Source organism: Nestor notabilis, unplaced genomic scaffold, assembly GCF_000696875.1.
Source record: "Nestor notabilis isolate BGI_N333 unplaced genomic scaffold, ASM69687v1 scaffold33463, whole genome shotgun sequence".
In the NCBI taxonomy this organism is placed as follows: domain Eukaryota; kingdom Metazoa; phylum Chordata; class Aves; order Psittaciformes; family Psittacidae; genus Nestor; species Nestor notabilis.
Genome location: NW_009921147.1, coordinates 9,793 through 25,264, shown reverse-complemented (window position 1 = coordinate 25,264; position 15,472 = coordinate 9,793). Strand labels below are relative to the sequence as shown.

The following is a 15,472-nucleotide window of genomic DNA, read 5'->3' as shown; positions in this document are numbered from 1 at the left end:
TTCCCCCTAGTGAAACCATGCTGGCTGTCACTGGAAAGGGCGGGTTTTTTTTTTTTTCTGGATAGAAGAAAATTAGCTGAACTAATAGATCACAGCAAAGTGGTGGTACTGGAATTAGTTATGAAGGATTGAATCTTTTATGCACAGACTAGCCTTTTCTTCCCCTAATTCAGCTTTAGCATTAAGAAATACTGTAGGGGATCAAGTGGTGATAGGTCTGAATGATGGTAGATGCTTCTGTTTGTGGACGGAACAGCAATCACCAATGATGACCATGAGTCATGCTCTGTTTAGTTATGAACAGAGTGAAGTACGAAAGATTCAGATGGTGGCTTTCTCACTCCATGAGGGTAGTAAGCAACGATGAGTTGAGTCCGACTGTCAGAGGTGAATGAAGAGGATTTACATTTTTGCTCAGCAAGGACTGTGATTAAATAGTAGGACCATGAACAGATAGGTGTGTGTCAGAAGTGGTGATGGATAGTATGGGGTTATTGCTGCTTTACTGTTGTCTCGATTGATAGATATTTTTCAAACTGTTTTTTTCTCTCTTTCCAGAAGGTACCAGGGGCATCTGGTGGAGCTTTACCAAAAAGGAGGAATGCTAAGCTATTTTTAGGTATTGTGAACAGCTGTTTTCACACAATCCTTTTCTGACCCTGTCTGCATGTGTACTTGGGTTCTGTCCACCGTATTGTCTGGTTGGTGATTATTGTTTGGTGGGAGAGAGGATTGTGGGGTTTTCTGGATGATTTTTGTTTGGTTTTGATTGTGGTGTTTGTTGTGGTTTCTCATTTGGTTCTCTCTCTTTTTTTTTAAGTTTTAGTTTTTGAAGTTGGTCCAGGCAAATAAGTAATTCTTAGCAATTTGGTGCATACTGAAAGGTATTTGTAGGTACACATGAAACATTTTAAAGTAGGTCCTCAACTATTCTCAAAACAGCCTGGGATTTGATAGGTATTTTTTGACTAATGATGTCCCTTCTCTCTCTTTGTGATTTCAACAAAAGACCCTTCTATTAAAACGTTTAGCTATATTGAATGTTTAGCTATAACAGGGTCTCGGTGTGGCACTGCTCTGCTAAGCAACTGGTCATAGGAAGGGTTGTTACTGTTTCAAAATCGTTCGGTAAATGGTCTCTCCTGTAATGAATGCAACAGTACATGTACCAGATCATCTCGTTACCAGTTCTTACTCTGTTCTGTCCACAGTTATATCCCCTTGCTTCATGGAAAGCAGCTGATTCATCTTTTATTTATTCTCTCTATATTAATAGCAAATAGTGATATTTATTATGGGGTTTTTTTGTTTGGTTTTTTTTTTATGGTAATGAAGAGGTTAAAGGTTTTCTTTACAGTTAACAGTTCTTATGGCTAAAGGGAAACAATAGCATGGCCTCCCTTTGGAATTACTTTGATCTGTGGAATGTGTCCTTAAGAGGACTTTGCGGGTTGTGTTTGATTAAATTGTTGTTGTTAATATTTGGAGTAAGCTTTCAAAGGAGGGCTTAGAGAGAAAAAAATAAATCTAAAGATGAGTCATAAAGAAATGAAAATTCTTTTGTAGGAGTTAGGTCAGTTAAGGAGTTAAGTTGCAGATGCTGATCTAAATGCCATTTACTGTCAGTTTACTGGGTGCTTATAAAATAATGGGTTCAGCAACAAAGCTGGTTGCAGTGCAGCAGAGGTTGTACAGTGTTAGCAATGTGAGTGTAAATAAGTACAAATGCATGGTCAAATTTTATTCTTGCTGATCTGCTGCTTGTATTTTGAGGCTCCTGTCATTGTGGTATGCTGGCACACAGTGTATGTAACACAGTTTTTCTGCTGTGCCATGTTGGAGTCTTCAAATTCCATTCTTGCACATGAGCATTTTGTTCCCACTGAATAAATCTGGTGCTGTAGTTCCAAGTGTCCTGGTCCCAGTAGACTTATGAAGGTGGTGTAGTTCCACTGGGGTGGATTTAGTACATGGAACTATCACCATTTAATCCAGCATTCTGGAATCTAATGAAATGTACTTTTAAAAATGTATCTCATCTGGTCTGTTCTACTGCAGTCTTCTCTGCAGCCCCTGCTGGCTAGGAGTAAAATGGTACCAACTCTGATCCTTCCCATGCATACAAGTGCTTTGTATCCACTTTGGCTCAGCAAATTTTATTATTTTTTGTCCATGCTTAAAGAAAAGAACAAATAATTATTCCTGTCCTTGTTCATAGCTGAGGAAATGAAAGCACAGAGAGGCCAACTGATTGCATGTGACAGCAGCAGAGATGGTTAGCCAAATTTGGCATTTTCTCTCTAAATCCAACATCTTCCTCATTGGTTGGTTGCTGCTGGACTTCTCATCTTACCAGGTCGTTTTAGTTCTGTCTTTCTCATTGTGATGACCTTAGGCACTTACGGTAGAGGTTTGCACCAAGCTGGCTATTACCAGCCCATATATGTAGCCTGCAATGTTGGGATTACCCTGTCAGACAAGAACAGATAATTATCAATGGATAGCTCTAGCATCCTGGTGTTTCTAGATGTCTGAAGAATTCCCTGAAGACCCAGAGATTTAAGCTTTGTGTACAAACTCAATCCAGTTTGGGCATTTGTTACATTGCTTCTTACAATCGTCTTTGATGTAAAGCTATTAAAGATACTAAACACTTATCAATCTCCTTAGAACAACATCTTTTGGATGCTTACTGATTGCCTTCTAGCAGTGCTGCTATCCAGTAAGTGCAGTGGAAACACAGACTGGCTGGGTCAGTTAGCTGGAAGCTTTATCTTTTTCCTAAACATTAAAAGATCCATGACAAAGTGTGTGTGCATAATAGTAAAACTAGATTTTGGGCTCATTCTGTTTTGTTTTTCTTTTGGAGAAGGCTGGAGGGTGTTGTCTGTGAGTGTTTTATCTGATCAGGAAGAATAATAGAACATTGTGTATTGAAATGGATGAGCTGCCTTTACTCTAGCTTATTTAAGTGTTGCTAGGCAGTGTAGATAAGGTAACTTCAGCTCAGAGTGTGCAAGCTTCAGGGAATTTGGGGTGGTATTTAGAGCAGACTGTGTCATGATGCATGGAATAGTATCTTCACTGTGTTGTTAGCTAGGCTAGCAAGATTGAAGATACTTTGTGCTTGTCAATATGAGTGGCTATCCCACAAAGAAGTTTTAGATCTAGTCTGTAAAATTAATTGATTGGACAAGATGGTAGCTCCCCATGACTTCACAAGGCTCTCTGATAAGAACCAGCTGCACTGTTGCCTTTGGTATGCAAACTCTTTTTTAAATCAGCCACAGTATGGTAAATGTGATACCAGGTACAGGGAGGGAAAAAAAAGAAGACATGATGGGACAAGGAAAAGTACCATCACTAAAATTGGTTTTCATATTTGGACGTCTGGAAGAAAACTAATAGATGAGAATTGAGGGAAAGTTGTATAAATATGATGTAACAGATAAGAACCATTATGGATTTTCCAAAGTGAAGTAATGGTTCTGGGTCTAAGAATACTCTGGGACTGTGTGTAGTAGTCCCCCTATGTATTCAGTGATGAGCAATTTGGTTAACAGGGTGTACTGTGGTCTTCCTTATGAGATCCTGGTCAAAAGGGGTAGTAGAATAAGGGGGAAGATCCTTGTGTTAAAAAGATTGGAGGCTCAGTTCTTACAGTAGAGTTATCAGCAGAGTCCCTTTGGATCTGTTACTCCCAGAAGTTATCAGCAGAGTCCTTCATAATGTTCTAATTCTGATGAATTAATGTGATCATGAATGGTTTGGAAAGAGATTGAAAAATGAGGAAATGGAGTTTGGTGGTTGATTTAAAATGTAAAAGTGATTTTTAAATGTGCTACGAACTAAACTATAGATGAAGTAAATGTTGGAAAATGCAAAGATGATAAGTGCTTTCACTGTGTGTGCATAGTGATGTCTAAATTAGCTATAGCTGTTTCGGAAAGGTAGTTCTGAGAGAGATGATATGAATGGTTCTCCGAAAATGACAGCTCAGTTGTCAGCAGCAGGGAAAGTCAAGTGAAACATCAGGAGTAAAGCAGCATTTTATATTTTATTCTCTATTATTTTGCTTTATAAATAAGAAGTGAGCCTCTCTTTTTGAATAGAGAAACCACAGCTGCATGCGGTATCTCCCCCATCTCTCAAAACCAACCAGGCAAGCACGACCCCCCACCCCAGAAAACTAAACTCTCTAGATAGTTGTCTGGAAGGTAGGAGGTATACACTGCAGGAGGAGTCACTGCATTTTTGCCTTGTTCTGATACCCTCTTCTAGGCACCTGTTGGTCCCTGACAAAGTCTGGACTCTAGGCTAAACAGAGCTGACAGCGACTGTTGTAAAACTTGTCCATAGACATCCGCTTCCAGATCAGTTACCATAGCAGGATCTGCCAGTGCAGCAAGTTGTGTGTGCTTTGTTTAGAGCAAAGTCAGGGCTAACTTAGACCATCAATTAAAAGTGTTTTGAAGTTCTCAAATGGACAGCTCTTTCAGCAGATCTGTGAGGATGGTAATTGCTGCTGAGAGGAGTCTCAGTGAGGAGCCGTATCCATGACACACAGCTGGTCTCAGAGAAGGCCTTGGAAAGGAAGACAAAACTTCCACTTAGAGAGTCTCAACATGTAAACTTGAGCTTTTCCTGGGTGGCACCTGCCTGCCTATGGCAATGAATGTACTTACGACTACTGTTTGCAACTGTAAAGACCATTCATAAGAGTGGCTGTGCTGCATTTCACCACAGCTTCACTTAACTCTCCTAGATCTCATAGCAGGGAGTAGCAGAACCCTATTTTCAGTAAAGATGCTTTTGTTTGGTAAGCTTTTGAAGAGGACTTTTACCAGCAGTGGTTTAAGTTTGAATTTAAGTAAGTACTTACAAAGTATGTATCTGTGAATGGAAAGCTGTGATTTAGGCGGACTTGAGTGTGTTCTGGCAATATTTTTAAATTTTAGCTCAGTGAAGTTGTGCAAACTCACCTGCAGTAGCAGTGGAACTGATTAGACCATGAGTGAACTTGTTCCTCTCTGGCTTTGCCGTCTAAGCTAGAGTCAATTATAGAATGGTGAGCAGGTACCTTACACCAATAGATTAATAGTTAGCTGGTTTAGGTAGAACTGTGGAAGTTATGCTAGATTAAGAAAGGCTAATGCTGCTAGCAAAATACTTAGGAATTTGAATTTTGGTGCTTTAGCTCTGCTTTTTTGACACATGACTGTGCCAGAAATCCAAGGGCTGAGGTCTGTATCTAGCAATAAGAACAACATACTAATGCTTTGGAGATGTGGCAAGCAATTTTAATGTTATTTTACAAGTAGCAAATGTCAAAATGATCCTAGTACAAAGTTTTGCTTTTCCTTTTGCCACAAAGGAGAATGTCACAACTATAAAGTGGTTGTGGGTTTTTTTTTTTTTTTTTTTTTTTTTTTTAATAGCTCATCTGTAGCGGTCAGTGTTTCAGATGTGCCTGAAGACAAATGAATTGAAAAGCCTTTATTTTGCAAAGTGCTGTTGCTGTAATTCACTATTATTTAGAGGCTTCAGGAAGAAATATTTTGATTTAAAGACTCAGTCCTCCGCTTCTAAGTCAATACAAATTTGTCTATTGCTTTTCAGTGAGAGAGCAGGGTCAAGCCCAGATTCCTAAGATGTCTTTCTAGAGTTTCAAAATTAGTTGTAGGCTCACTAGTTAACATCCTCATTCAATTTTTGTGCTTGTGTTCTCTTTCATATGACAGAGATACATCCATATGCACAGGAAATCATGTTTGGGGATCCTGCATTGAGTCTCCTTATGCCACTATTATTAGCGCATTCTCTTGGTAACTTGTCTAAATCTGATCTGAGGACTTCCACTCCTTTTCTTCCCCTCCAGTGGGTTGGTTTACAGTACTGTCTTCCACTTCCAGCTGCTGTTTTCAGTCAGTTCAGCAGCAATGAATTTCTCACTGTCACTAAAGTGATGCCTATGAGCTGGAGTAGATTTACTCTACTGACTACTTGCCCAAAATAACATCAGTTGAGCCTCTGTTGTAGTGTCTGTTATTTTGCTTTGCCTGTCGTCCTGGCCTCCCAACACCACACTTATGACCTATGGATACTCGTTTTAGTGACACTGTTTTAGTGACCACACTGTTTAACTGGGGCTTTGAGGATACACCGTAAAGCTGTTAGTCCACAATGTCATATGGGCATTCCCCATCAAGTTTTCAGCTCTTTAGAAAGATTAGACTGGTTGGTTGTCTTGTGGCTCAGTCTTGGAACAGAGTAAAGCTTTTTTTTTCCCCCTCAGAAATTCTTCTTGTTTAAGTATAGTGCTTGAAGGTTCATATTTTTCAGTGCCTTTAGTACTGCAGTAATTTTTAATCAAATATGCTGTGTTTGGAAGTCAGTTTCCCCCTGCGCCTCTTTCCTATAGCTACTCTTATTCCTTTCTCAAATTCTGCACTAGTTTTAAAATCTAAGTTTAAAGTTGCCTACAGACTGCACATGGTGCCTGGTGACTACAGGGTCAGCCTCTGTCCTCCTTTAGTGTGGCTCTGTTGCCTTCAAAAGTAACAGTTGTCTGTTTCTATTCTCTCTACGCTTGTACTTTCTTAGCCGTGTTGGCTCTTGCACAGGCACAGAAAATATAATGCAGGTAGAACTTCTTACTGAACAGTGCAACTATGGCTCTCAGCACATACAAGCCAAGATACAAAAGGATGAGTAGTGATTTGGGGGTTTTGTAGTGGACATCATTAAGGGGCTTGTCTGGCAGTCAACGGAAGAGATTAGTTTATATGGTCATCTGCTGTAGCAAAGGATTTCAGTCAGTGACCTTAGAAGTCTGTTCCACTCTTATGTACTGGATCTGAACCCTGAGAAACTGTCTTCAGAGTGATAATTGCCAAAAAAGTACTGGCAGTGCTTTTAATTCCTATTCAGAGGGAGTAGGAGTGTGGAGTAGAAGTCTACCAGCTTTACATGGTCACTTTGAAAAGTGATTTGAATTGCCAGTTAGATCCTCTTTTTTTTTTCTTTTTTTTTTTTCCCCCCTGTTACGAAGTTGCATATGTCGTTCTTTAAAATAGGAAGTGTGAGGCTGCTGTATCAGTGTGTCTGATATCCAGAATGCCATGCCAACGGGACATGGTTTTCTGCTTTTCTGGTAATGTGAATGGTGTGAGACCCGTGAAGGTAAAAAGGAACTTTTCTTCCCTACCCACTGGACACAAAAGGCTGATGGTTCTAAGTGTGTGATGTCCTTAGATGTCAGTGGATGATTGCTAATAGGATACTCAGTCTTTTATCCCTGGATCACTAGTTCAAATGGAGGTCAGGTCAGTAGCAGTAAAGTTACTAATAGCTGGCTGTTGTCTGGCTTGTGAGATGAGCTGAAGTGTGTGTCTGAATTTTGAACCCAGGGAACTGTATCATTGCTGTTTCTATACAGCGGATTTTAAATACCATAAGCTTAATGTAGGTGTCACAAGGAAATGAAAATAGCAGCCCTTCTTACACGTTTACAGATAGCAGCTGATGTGAGCTGTCCTCAGGCTCCCTCTGGTGGCTGAGCGAGGTATGTGACTGCAGGCCCTGGAAGAGGCGGTTGCTGTCTTTAAAGCTTGGCTGAAGATACACGGAGTTTTCATCCTTTCTGAGGAACCTCTGTCATATTTAGGAGATGATCAGTACTTCTGGTTTTGCTGTGCTGGTCACCATCAAATTTAAGGGCATTAAGTCTCTGTCAACTTGAAGAAACTAAATTTCTTTGCTTCAGAGAGCGAAAAAGCTTACCGTTACTGACCATGTCTGTTGCGATTCACTCCTTTATCAGAACACAGGATTTCAATACAAGATGGGAAAGAAGCCCAGAGTAAAGTGAGGTCATTGGTTATCTCTTAGCTGCAGTAACAGAAGGGATCCTTATGGAAATAATGTGATTTGGGGGATTAGTAACAAATTAATATTTTCTTTATAAATGTCGTTCAGTATAAGAAGTTGTTCTTGCTTTTGTGTCTATATTCAGCTAATAATAAGGGGCTTTTGTTGTTTACTGCTGAGAAAGAGATCATGCTGCTGGAAATCACTGACAGTGGGTGTTGCCACCCCTCAGTACTGGTTGATACAGCAGGTGAGCCAAGAATTGAATGGATACTGGATTATGTTGTTCTCAAGAGGTGGTCTTTCCAGGTCAAGTTAAAATATCTTTTGATACTTGTTTTATCAGTTAGGATTTTCAGGCTGTTACTGTCCACTGGGTAAACGGAGAGTTTAGTTTTCTGTCATCCTCGCCTCTCTACCAAATATACATTTGAGATTTGAGGCATTGCCTGGGTGCAGTGGTTGCTGCCAGTGCTTGTTGAGTATTGAGTGTCTCTTTAAGCATATGCATGTACTTACAGTGAAAATAAGAGTCAGCTTTAGCTACTGCTAATGTATCTTCTTTGTTGGTTGAACCTTATTCTGTCAGTGACTGCCTGGTACATTGGAATACAGTAGATCCAGCATCTCCAGATGGGAGAAGGATCCAGAACATCCCATCCTTGCCCAGGCTATTCTTGCAATTGACTCTTGTGAAATGTCAGACAGAGCACGCACATGTTTGGTTTTAACTTTTTCAGTTATCCTGGAAAGAACTCAGCAAGATTGTCACTATGGGATAATTATGTTTTTGATGAAGCTAGAGATAAAACCACTGGTGATTCAGTTACTAATATACCCTCCTGGCTTTTCTGGGTCCACTTATTTCTGGACAAGTGTTTTAGCTGATGTTGCTTGATCAAGGCACATATTTAAGCAGAGAAGTCATCCTTACACTGGAATAGAAGTACACACAAACACTATGGAAGACTTTATCTTCAAAGGAAAGCTTTATTAGTAAGTGAGTTTTAAACACTTATGCTGGTTACAGAGTGGAGTTCATAAGAGAGGGATAATGCTGGTATGACTGTACTTGCTGTAGCTATTTGAGAATATGAATGAGATGTGCAAATACTTCCAGTCTTGGACATCTTCATGGGAAGAAAGGCCAGAGATTCAAGAGGAATGAGAGTCATAGCGTGTTTCAGCCAGGTGTGTCATCTGGAAAATATGGGGGAGGGGCCTGAAACAGAGGTGCATTATTCCTGCTCTGCAATTTGGACATGGGTAGTGTGACCTGGTCTCTATATTATATAGCATTTCAAGACCCTGGGTTAAAGGCACAGCAGTGTTACATCCTGATTTTGTCCAAAATGAGCAGTATTTTATTAGATGCTTCCCAGAAGGTCATGTCTGCAGCAGAACACTGCTTGGAGAGGGGACAAATCAACTGTGACTGTGGATTAGATTAAGATGGAAATCTTGGCCCTCAGAACATTCTCTTGCAGGATGGTCAGATTTCAGTTTAGGTCAGGATTTCATAAACATTCCTATCCAGAAGAAACTACTTAGTGACAGTGTCAGCTTGCTGGCTGATGCCAGGAGAGCAGTGCTTCATAATGGTACCTATGCCACAATTTAGGAGTCTTAATGTCAGGACAATATCCTAACATTCCCCATCTTGTTTTCCAGATCTAGAGACAAACAGTGATCTGAACACTGATGACTTTGAATATGAAGATGAAGCAAAACTCATTTTGTTTCCTGATCACTATGAAATCCCATTACCTAATATAGAAGAGTTACCAGCACTGGTCAGTGAGCATGTGCAAGTGGTGATAGGAATTGTCTTCTGCTTCAGTTTTTATCAAGACGGTGCTTTGTTTTCTTATGTGTGGCGCTTGGTTTTACATAAAGATCTTTTTAAATCAGCTATAATAGTAATTTTTAAAAGTCTGATTTGTCTTTTTTTTCTTGCATTTCCTTTTTACCTCCTGTATTCCTTCCCTTATTATGATGCCAGCTTGTCCCAGGGAAACTCTCATAGTACATGTGTCTACTTTTCTGCTAAAATAAAACTGCAGTTTGGAAGATTACATGCATATTTAAGTATATAGATAGTCTTACTGATAGCCAGTTCTGTCAGTGGTTAGCAGAGGGCTGAATGCCAAGTTCTGTCTAGTCACTGAATCATGTTAGGTTTTGCTTGATGTACATTTGTCTTCCAGGTGACGATAGCTTGTGATGCACTCCTCAGTGCAAAATCACCCTACAGGAAGCAGGACCCTGACTCCTGGGAAGAAGAACTACAAGCGTCTAAACATGCCAAAACACTTGTACAGTTAGACAATGGTGTTAGAATTCCCCCCAGGTAAGGGTAATAAGGTTTGTTTGTTGTAGGTGCTCTAATAATGTCCAGAGTAACAGAACTAAAGCCAGCAACTCAGCCAGGAGTTCTCCTGCATGACTCCGGGCTGGGTGTGTATGCTTGGTTTGACCTACCATAATTGGAAATACAGGACTAGTTCCCGACTTATTTATTTCTATTGTTTCTTCCTGTTTTCTCTTGCAGTGGTTGGAAATGCTCAAAATGTGACCTGCGGGAAAATCTGTGGCTAAACTTGACAGATGGTTCTGTGCTGTGTGGAAAGTGGTTCTTTGATGGTAGTGGGGGGAATGGGCATGCAACGGAGCACTACAAGGAGACAGGTTATCCACTGGCAGTGAAGTTAGGAACCATCACTCCTGATGGAGCAGGTTAGCCACCTGGCAGGTTCTGAGATGAGCTATCTTTTGTGCATGTCTATATCTATTAACAAATGGGTTTGTACTTCTAGTATAAATCTTTCTGAGAGTGTCATACAGAAAGGAAACCCTGTGAGTCTGTGAATCTTGTTGGGGCTGGGGGGACCAACACGCACTCCATTTGGAGAAAGCCTTTAGCTTTCTTTGTCTGCTCTCCTCCTGTTTCATATTTAGTGTAAATAGGTTTTTGGGGTTTGTATAATAGTAGATTTGTAATAGAAGAATGGTAGTATTTTGAGACAGCAGAATCCAGAGAAACGGTGTTTTTCAGTTCTACGTTTGCTAGGGCAAATGGTTCAATCTTACGTAACATAGAAACAATAACAGGGAAATTATTTTTAAGTCGGAAAAGTCTGTTCTTAACAGCATGCGTGTTGGGGTTTTTTTTCTACTGGAAACTGTGCTGGTTTTCCTTATTGTTCTGGTAACATTTGGTTCAGTCTAATGAACACCCATCTTCATGGAGCTGCTTCATGCACGTTTGTAAAACGCCTGATGATCTTGAGAGGGGGGAAAGCTAGAGAGGCGTCTTTCTTTGCATATTCTCCAAGTGTGACATTCTGCAGTGTTGCTGTGGAGAATTACGATGTGTGAGGATTAGATGGAGTGCTGAAAAAGTCATAAGCAAAGCAATCCTTTGCTGTAGCAGTATGGAGAAATAAAAATGGAAGAACATGTAGCATAATTATATTTTGAGTTTAATGCTCATGACCATGTGGGTGAAAAACAGCTGTTTAGAGTAGCCCCTTTTTTAACATGTCAGCTGAGTTTTTCATCTTTTAAGTCTTATTCAGTGTCAGGGAAAGGAGACTGTAGTGAGATTCGACCACTGTGCCAAAGAAACACTGAGCAAAATTCATTCTTTTCTCTCCCAGATGGAATATTGTTTCCTTGCATGAGTCTGGTCTTGGATGATGATTCTGTCAGAATCTCTCAATTATTGAAGGTGTTTAGGTTTGCCCAGTTGTAGATTTGAACCGCATCTACAGAATAAACAGAATACTCTTTAGTGGGTTGTGTGTTTGGGATAATAATGGCTGTCATCCATCTCTCTGAAAGAGGGGTACCAGCTGCTGTCCACAGACCTTTGTTCCTCTGGATGGGGTTTACTCGGTTTCCCTACAGAAAGGATGTCCCTTCCCAAACCCTCCTTGTTTCCTTTCCAGTAATTATTCTGTCTCTGATCTGTGTTGCCATGGTAATCATAACCTCCCAATAGGGCTGGATGACAGATGAGGTTCAGGAAAGAGGTTCCGTGGCTGATTGTGACACAGAGTCTGTCTGGTTTCTGCTTCCCTGGGCTGGAGGTAAAGAGGTGGTGGTAGTGGAGTAATATGCATCTAGTCCCTCTGTTGACATAACTTACTCCTTTTTCACAACAGTAAGAGGAGAAAGAGGTGGTGCCAGTATTCCACTTATACTTGCCCTATGTGTGAACAGAGGGAGTAGAGGAGGGCTACTTGTCTTCCCTCGAGAAATGTCTTGTATACATTATGAAAGATTTCTGAGGCACTAGCCTTGTTTTGTAGCATTCTGACAACAAATACATCTGGGATCAGGGCAGAAATTGAGCCAGACTTCTGTTTTCTGCTTTTAGACCTTGGACAGGATGCACAAGAGTGCCAGAAATGTTGCTTGCTTCAATAGGTTGAGTACTAGTCTGCAGACTCTGTGACCTGCTGCCTCTCTCGACAATGCCATTAGATTTCATTTCAAGACATTCTAAGGTTTTATGTTTGAAACTGGCTTGAGGAATAGAATGGGGATTTGGCAGTGGGAAGCCCTATCTGGCAGATACTTGAATGAGTTGCTTTGTGGATGCCAGTCTTGGCAATTGTCAGATACTTCTTTGGGGGATCCTGAGCAACTTTCTTCTCCAGGGACAGTGTTGCCATTGCCTGTTATCCTTTAAGTAGGAAGGAGTGATGTCTACACAGCCAGAACAGGTGTAAATCTTGAGCTGTGGAGGAAAAGGAAGTACAGGTGGCATTGTGATTTTTTTTTTTTTCTTATATTAATAATAATGATTATCTTTACTAAAATTGTGTTATCTGTCTCAGATTTTTCCTTTTTTGTTTGTTTCGGGTTTTGTTTGTAGGGGTTTTTTTTTTTTTTTTTCCTTTTTATGCCCCTCCCCCCAAATTCCTCTCTTTTCCCCCTTTCTCACTCTAAGGTTACCAGCTTTTGTGTGTCACGTTTACCAACTTGTCTACATTCCTTGTCTACAAGGGTCTGTATAATAGCATTACCGACCTGTGTTTGTGGGATCTCATCCTCTTTTCATAATTTGTTGCTCTTTGATTTTTATTTTCTTTTTTTTTAAAGTGAATTCTGTGTCTCACATGAATTTAAGTTGGCTATGCAGCAGAAAGTACTGAAGTATGTGACACAAGCTGAGCTTGAGCAAAAGATTGATGTGCTTTGTGTTCCATTTTTGCTGCTCTGGGTCAGTAGTCCCAGATGGCTGCTCTCTCTTCAGTTGCCAGAGCAGAGGAAAAACAAATAAACCTTCTACATCGAAAGTATTCACCCAAAAACAACTGATGTGTAATCTCGTTCCATTGGGTGTTTGAACTTTTCATGATCTTTTGGCTACACTGTGACCTCACCAGAAGACTATGGGAATGTTGTGATGCCTCATATGTGGATGAACAGTTGTATCTTCTGGTACTCTTGCTACCACACAGTGGAATCCCAGCAGCTGGGCAGCTACAGCCACAGGCATTCCAGAGAGGTCATCAGGATCAGTAATAGAGAGTCTGATAGCTATTCAGCAGCTGGCAGCACAACTGAAAAGTTCAATTTCCTTGGTTTGAGAGTGTTTGTTTTTCATAGGGCTGGTAAATTTGAAAAGGTCCATTAGGTTTTTGAGTTCTTGGCCAACCTTCAACCTATCATTTTAGTGTGGGTTTGGTACTAGCAGGCTTCAAGGAAACTGCCTTTTAGTTAAAGTCTCACATAGGGGATGTGCTGCGTCAGAGCCAGGGTCTGTATTTGCAAGGAGAGGGCAGGGTAAGGACATTCTAGAAATTACATTAATGTTGCAAACAGCTGTTATGTGGGTTCCTGCTCTCTTTTGAGTTTGTTTCATCTTTCTCCTGGCTAAGTTTTCTCTGTCAGCCTAGACCTGGTCATATGGGGCAAGGTCACTATGAGAAACTGCTAGACATGAAAACATGTGGCTGAGAAGCACAGGCAGACTGGCAGAGGGATTCTGGATTTTGGAACGAGTAGGGACCTAAGGAGGGAAGCAGTCATTCAGCACAGAGGAAGAGGCCAATCCAGTGGTGTCCAATCCAATAAACACCTCTGTTTCTAATACAGAATTTCTCAGTTCTCTCTGCATCTCTGTGGGAAAAGGGCATACATGGATTCCTTAAATTGTGCTAGAAATTAAAATACCATTGGCAATAGTCAGTTGGGCCCTTATACTCATAGTTTTAATGTATCTGCCTGTAGGTGTAGCTCCACAAAAATTCAAAATCTCATTGCCATTGTTCAAATTGTGGACTAGTCACATATCTGAGAATTTTGCATATCCTCGTGCTCTATTCCTTGTTTTCACTACAAATGGGGGGGGGGGGAATACTATGATCGCTATAAATGTTCTTAGGTTTTAATACTGTGAGGGTATGTAATTTCTTTTGAGGAGAGTAGTTGAGGTGATTGTGTTGAGAACATTGAAGATACTTACTAAGCCGTATGGATGTCTATGTCTTTTTCTGCATTTTTCATAACCAAATTTGGTGAATATGAATAAGGCATGTTGTATAGGCAGTCCTGTACTGAGAATGCAATATTGGTAAACAAAGAGAAGGAATAACATTTGATACTCATTGGTTTCTCTCTACTTTCATAGATGTCTATTCCTTTGATGAAGAGGAGCCGGTTTTAGACCCACATATAGCAAAACATTTGGCACACTTTGGAATTGATATGCTGCAGATGCAAGTGGTAGGAAATCTGTCTTTTGTTTAGTTTGTTTTTTGCTTGTCTTTGTTGGGGGTGGGAGAGAAGCAGGAGAATGATACTGTCAGTTTATATTTGTGTGATTCCTTCAGGCTGTTTCAATACTATTTAGTTTTGTAAAGCCAGCCACTTCACGTTTTATTTGGTGAGGTCTGAGTGAATCATTACTCTTAAAACCTAAAGTTGCCTTCTGAAAGAGTTCCTTTGTGGTCTTTAGTTTACATGTTTCACTTCATGTGTGTTATGTACCATTTTCCTTCAAGATGAAAACCGTCATTCAATTAAAGAAGGATATCTAGGATATTTAATTACAGTGGGTGAAGGAAAGCCTGTTGCATGTGTAAACAGATACAAATCTTAGGCAAAAAATAAACTCAACAATGCATAAGTAAAAAAAGTGGTTGAAAGTGGTGGTTTTTTGTTTTTTGGGTTTTTTTTTTAATGTAAGGTTAAAAATTTCAATTTAGGTCTTGTTAATAAATATATTAAAAAATGAAAAAATACATTCTCTCAAGTCTAGAAAAGAGCGTGCTCTATGGTGTGGTACACTGGAAAGGGACTGGGGCAAAAAGGGTCCTGTTCCTGAACATGTTGTGGGACTGATAAGTCCTTGTAGTAATTTTTATCTTAGTGGATGTTGATTCCAGTTCTGTTTAATGATCTACAAAGTCTGAATGGGTTATGGTTATAAAAGGCATGTGGATTGGGATTTTATTTTTGGGGAGCTGTGGGGCATGGAGAGGTGTTTGTGTTTTTTGGTTTTTGTTGTTTTGGGGTTTTTTTTTTGGTTGGTTGGTTTTATTTTGTTTTGTTTGTTTGTTTTGGGTTTTCTTTAGGTTGCACCCCCCCC

The 15,472-nt window shown here is 40.1% G+C and overlaps 1 protein-coding gene across 1 annotated transcript in view; it reads left to right on the top strand.

Annotated features, from left to right (window-relative positions):
* Positions 1–558: 558 nt before the first annotated feature.
* LOC104403003 (ubiquitin carboxyl-terminal hydrolase 13) overlaps positions 559–15,472 on the top strand; it is a gene marked incomplete at both ends in the record, with an annotated part of 23,111 nt that continues 8,197 nt past the window's right edge. Inside the window, 5 exons of the mRNA XM_010011021.1 lie at positions 559–619; positions 9,541–9,662; positions 10,077–10,219; positions 10,421–10,605; positions 14,513–14,607. Coding sequence (XP_010009323.1) covers positions 559–619; positions 9,541–9,662; positions 10,077–10,219; positions 10,421–10,605; positions 14,513–14,607 — 606 coding nt within the window. The remainder of the gene's footprint in view (positions 620–9,540; positions 9,663–10,076; positions 10,220–10,420; positions 10,606–14,512; positions 14,608–15,472) is intronic.